This window comes from Carica papaya, chromosome 7, assembly GCF_054855325.1.
Source record: "Carica papaya isolate Zhongbai chromosome 7, ASM5485532v1, whole genome shotgun sequence".
In the NCBI taxonomy this organism is placed as follows: domain Eukaryota; kingdom Viridiplantae; phylum Streptophyta; class Magnoliopsida; order Brassicales; family Caricaceae; genus Carica; species Carica papaya.
The window spans coordinates 2,361,476-2,365,651 of NC_142315.1; the positions used below are offsets into that span (position 1 = coordinate 2,361,476).

General features: G+C 31.4%; 1 protein-coding gene across 1 annotated transcript; it reads right to left on the minus strand.

The window, feature by feature from the left end:
* Positions 1–884: 884 nt before the first annotated feature.
* Positions 885–2,246, minus strand: LOC110806480 (F-box protein At1g61340-like). The gene is made up of 4 exons (XM_022031364.2): positions 2,075–2,246; positions 1,657–1,957; positions 1,480–1,554; positions 885–1,378 (listed from the first exon to the last, which is right to left on the minus strand). The coding sequence occupies exons 2-4, from the start codon at positions 1,912–1,914 to the stop codon at positions 1,181–1,183; spliced, it is 531 nt and encodes a 176-aa protein (XP_021887056.2). The 5' UTR covers positions 1,915–1,957; positions 2,075–2,246; the 3' UTR covers positions 885–1,180.
* Between the last annotated feature and the right edge of the window lie 1,930 nt (positions 2,247–4,176).

The following is a 4,176-nucleotide window of genomic DNA, read 5'->3' on the forward strand; positions in this document are numbered from 1 at the left end:
AAAACACTTGGAACAGGAAACTGAAAAAGCAGGTCTTGAAACCAATGAAAATCAATATGGAAACTAGAAAAATCTGTAACATTCTTTCTTCCCACATACAGAAGATATGTTTTGTTTTCTTAAAAAATTAAAACCCCACAATTAAGGCTTTCTTTTTTTAGTATTTTGTTGTATACAGCTGGTATTAAACTTTACCCGGACTGCAAGCAAAACAAGCTTAAAATCCCTAAAACAGCTGTCTATAAATTAGTAAGTTTTTATCTCACCAGATGCTGTCTCCAACATCCTGGAATCAGAAACATACCAAGTGTAATCTTAATTGTTTTATCTTTTAATTCTAAATCACACCCATTTATTACTCCTTAAATCTTGTTAACTTTCCCTAATCATTTTCCTGGAATTTTTGCTAAATTTTCTGAGAGCCAATGCAGTTACTTTGCAAATTAATGCCACCAAGATATTCTAATATGATCCTCAGTTAAGAGATTGAAGTAAAGAAACCAAAATTGCAGGAATTGGTGAAGATCAATCAAACCATTTCCTAAAATTGCAGCAGGACCACGTGAAGATTTTGGTTTTAACCAAAGAATTATTAGTTAACCCATGAAAGCAATAGAATCAGAGATGAAAAACCAATTGGTTTTCTTTTTTTTTGTTATTTATTCATAAGACATCAAAAAAAAAATTAGATCTTGAAATTAAACATTACAGGGAAGATCTACGAAGAAAGGAAAATTTGGTATAAAGAAACAAACTTGAATATGAGGAAACGTGATTCACAATCTTATTAAGAAGCAGAGTATGCAGAAATCAGCACTGTACACTCTTCTCACACCCTCCTCAACTTTATCTTGAAACAGGAGGGCAAAGCTTACCCCCCCAACAAATCAAATCCTGGAATATGTTTCTCCCCCTCTTTTTTCTAATCCATGTACACAATGATACAGAACAAGCCTGAATCATCTTCAATGAAACATTTTGAAGAAATGGGCTTGTAAAGATTCTCGCCATGTACAAAGATCTGATAAGCAGATCTCGAAAAGTCCTCCTTTTTTCTTTTTCCTAAACCTAATCTATCAACTGAATCTACAACAACAACAACAACAACAACAAGAACAACCAACAAAACCTAACTTATTTACACCTCGTGTTACTCCTCCAAGAGCTCTCCTGGTTTGAATTAACCAAACAATGCAACTGAAATGGAAGCAAGGCTCCTCCCTGTGAGCCGGGACCTGTAGTTTCTTTCTTGTCTTGGAGCATTTGGAGCTTCAATGTCATCTAACTCATTGGAATCGTCGAAATCAATTGGGGTTCGGAAAACTGCCGTCTTCCTTGGTGTTGTATAGGCGAAATGAGATTTCTTCGCGAACAAAGTCTGTAAACAAGAACCAAAGATGAAACCAAATCAATCACTTTGACTACACAAGCAAATTAAGCCAGTTAGATCCAATCCAAGACATTTATGGTGTTACTTACAGCTTCTCTGATCGCCTTAGAGACATGAAAAAGCTGCTTCAAATCTTCATGATCCACTCCACATAGAATCCTAATCTGCAAATAAAAAACAAACGATTTACTCCCACTAAAGCCAGAGAATTAAAGAAGAACCCTAAAAACTTCACATTTATCATTTCGTACTACATTAATACTAACCAGAATATCTTGCGGCAGAGCTTCAAGAGGAGACTTCTCGAATCCGAAAATCATTCTCCCACTACACTGCCTCTTCAATGGAGTCCTAATCACAGAATCAAGAGGTGATAACGATGATTCCTCCACATTTGAGATCACAATCCTCTTCCTCCCTAAACCGCGCGTGTACTTCACAACTCCCAATTCCAATACCTCTTGCTCAGCATTCGCACCACCACGCCTCGATTTCACTGCACTGCATTTCCTCCCCAACGCCATTTTTGATCACAAATACTTGTTCCTTCTTCCTTCTTCCTCAAATCTGCATCAACATCAAAAATGTAAAACAGCTATCAACTTGCAGACAACTAATCATTCTCTGTACAAGTAAAACAGAGATCTACGGAGATTAAGTAAAGAATATAATACGCAATCTTACCGGAGATAGAGCAGGAACCTATAGAAGATAAACCCTAAATTTGAGAGAACTGTTAATGATTCTTGGAAAACGCTTTGTGCGGCAAAATGGAAACAAAAGAAACCGCCTTTGCAGGTAGTAGGAGTATAAGAGTTGCTTTTAAATATTGTAAATTTATCTCCTCATATATCGTAAAAAAAGATATCACTTTCTTTTTTTTTTTTTTTTAAAAAAAAAAAAGATGCCAGTGGGAGTAAATATTAATTTAAATAAATATAAAAAATAAATTGTAATATATCTACCGCGTTTTTATTTTTTAATTATTTTTTTATTTACTTAACGAGAAAGTACTAGAGGTTTCCAATGTATGTTGTTTGTTTTTTTCTGGTTTGCCCTCGTGTGAGCTGGGGATTTGTTAATTGTATCAAAAGAAAAAAAACTAGCCGTTAAAAGTGGACACGTGGCGGAAAATGAGCGGAGGTAGGAAGCAACGTGGGTAGTGCACTGGGTGACGTGGTCGTTGGTCGGTCCAAGTCGGCTTTGTCGGCCCGGGTAGCACACGGCTTCTTAAACACGATTTTTTGTTTTTCCGCTGGAGATTTTACTACCGTGACATGCGGAGCCAGATGTAATGCCGTAACCGGGATTTAAGATTCCGCCACGTGTCGAATACAATTCTGCGAACGGTTCTGATCTGGTGTGAAGGTACACATGAGAAGAAGATGGATAGATCTAATGGCGGCCAATACTTTGTTTGACCAAAGATTCTAATTTGGAGGCTGACGGCTGTTTCACGGCTCTATTCGAGGTGTCAAAGCCATGTCAAACGCACCGACAACACGGCTCTTTTATAATTATAATCCTTTTAATTTTATGATTAGTAATTTAAATTATGAGATTAGAGTCATTAAACAGATGTGATTAATGATAATGATACTTTTATATATTCTTCTATGATTTGCTTTGAGTAATTATCAATAATCACTTTTTTTTTTTTGTATTTTTATTCGGGTCAAATTGTGTTTATCTTAGAAAAAAATCTATCATTAGTTCACATATAGAATATTTTTAATTAAAAAAATCATTTTAATTTTCAATTTATTAATTAAAGAAAAGCTAATTTTCCACTTAATTAAATTATTAGAGACACCCAAAGTGAGTTTTAATTCATCTATTGGATTTACTTTATTATTATTTTTTAGATTTTGTTGCACTAACCATAAATATTTGACTATATCCAATTATGACTTTTCTATATAACACTTTGAAATTGACTATAATTTTTTTTTTATTTTTTATTTACTTTCAAATTTTGTCTAAAAATTTATAATATTAATATAAACCTATAATTCTTGATTATATTTGCAAATGTAAATTCAATTATTAAATAATTAAAATTTTTAATTTTATAATTTTTAATAGCTATAGTATCATTTATTGGTGGAGCATGGGGTCATGGGTGTCTTGCCCTTTGCTCTAACAACATATATAATGAATACAATATCTATTATTAACAAATTTATATAGTGTAACTCCTTTGGTATAAAAAGATAGATCTTAAAAAAATAAATAATATTAAAATAATATTTATACGAGAGAGAGAGAGAGAGTATGACACTCTATTATTATATTAATTTTTCAATTTTAATTCTATTTTTATCTCTTTTTTTTTTCCCTTAAGTATTATACTAGTCTTATACGTAACAATTACATGATAATTTTTGTTCTTTAAATTGTTTTTACTTTTAATTTGATCTTAAATTCTTTAGATGTCGAAATGCAAAACATATTTAGAGAAATAAGAATCAAATTTTTTTTATCCAATATAGATTTTCAAATATCAAAAGAATATAATACAAATATTCTACATTCATTATTAATTAAATAAGAAAAAAAGATTAAAATAGAATAAAAATTAAACTAAATGAAAAATACATTCTCTATTTGGTTTTATTTAATATTGGTATGATAGGTAGGATAAATATTAATTACGGAGATAAAATTTCTTATTTAATAAAGCTACATCGATTAAATTTTATATTTTTAATATAAGATAAAAATATTATAGTCTCCACCAATTATATCTTCATTTTTTATCAAAATCATATAATACAATCACAAAT